Source organism: Meleagris gallopavo, unplaced genomic scaffold (genome assembly GCF_000146605.3).
Source record: "Meleagris gallopavo isolate NT-WF06-2002-E0010 breed Aviagen turkey brand Nicholas breeding stock unplaced genomic scaffold, Turkey_5.1 ChrUn_random_7180001900148, whole genome shotgun sequence".
NCBI lineage: Eukaryota > Metazoa > Chordata > Aves > Galliformes > Phasianidae > Meleagris > Meleagris gallopavo.
The window spans coordinates 1-425 of record NW_011163424.1 but is presented as its reverse complement, the minus strand read 5'-3'; the positions used below and the strand labels follow the sequence as shown (position 1 = coordinate 425).

The 425-nt window shown below is 68.2% G+C and overlaps 1 protein-coding gene across 1 annotated transcript in view; it reads right to left on the bottom strand.

The window, feature by feature from the left end:
- RYR1 (ryanodine receptor 1 (skeletal)) overlaps positions 1-349 on the bottom strand; it is a gene marked incomplete at both ends in the record, with an annotated part of 5,126 nt that extends 4,777 nt beyond the window's left edge. Inside the window, 2 exon segments of the mRNA NM_001303199.1 lie at positions 3-157; positions 265-349. Of these exon segments, the coding sequence (NP_001290128.1) occupies positions 3-157; positions 265-349 (240 nt within the window).
- Between the last annotated feature and the right edge of the window lie 76 nt (positions 350-425).

The following is a 425-nucleotide window of genomic DNA, read 5'->3' as shown; positions in this document are numbered from 1 at the left end:
CGCGGGTCCGTCACGTAATCGCGGAAGGCGTCGGAGGCCACGATGTCGCGCAGCTTCAGGAACATATCGAAGAACTTCAGGATCATGGTGACGTTGCTGGACGACTCCACCAGCATGTCCACCATCTGCCGTGCGATCGTCCCGTTCACCACATTGCCTGCGGGCAGGGAGGGGGATGAGACGGCAGACCCCCCCTCTCCCTCGGTGGGTGGGGGGGACGCCCTGGGCGGCACGGCGGACCCCCCTGGCGCCGTTGGGACGCACCTTCCAGCAGGGACAGCAGCATCACCACCATGTCCTTCTGCAGGTCCAGCAGCTCCTTCAGCAGCCCGATCTGGCTGGAGTCCTGGAGGGGGGGGAAGGGGGGCACGGTGAGCTCTGGGGCAGCGCCAGCCCCCCCTCCCCGCCCCCCTCCCAAACGCGGC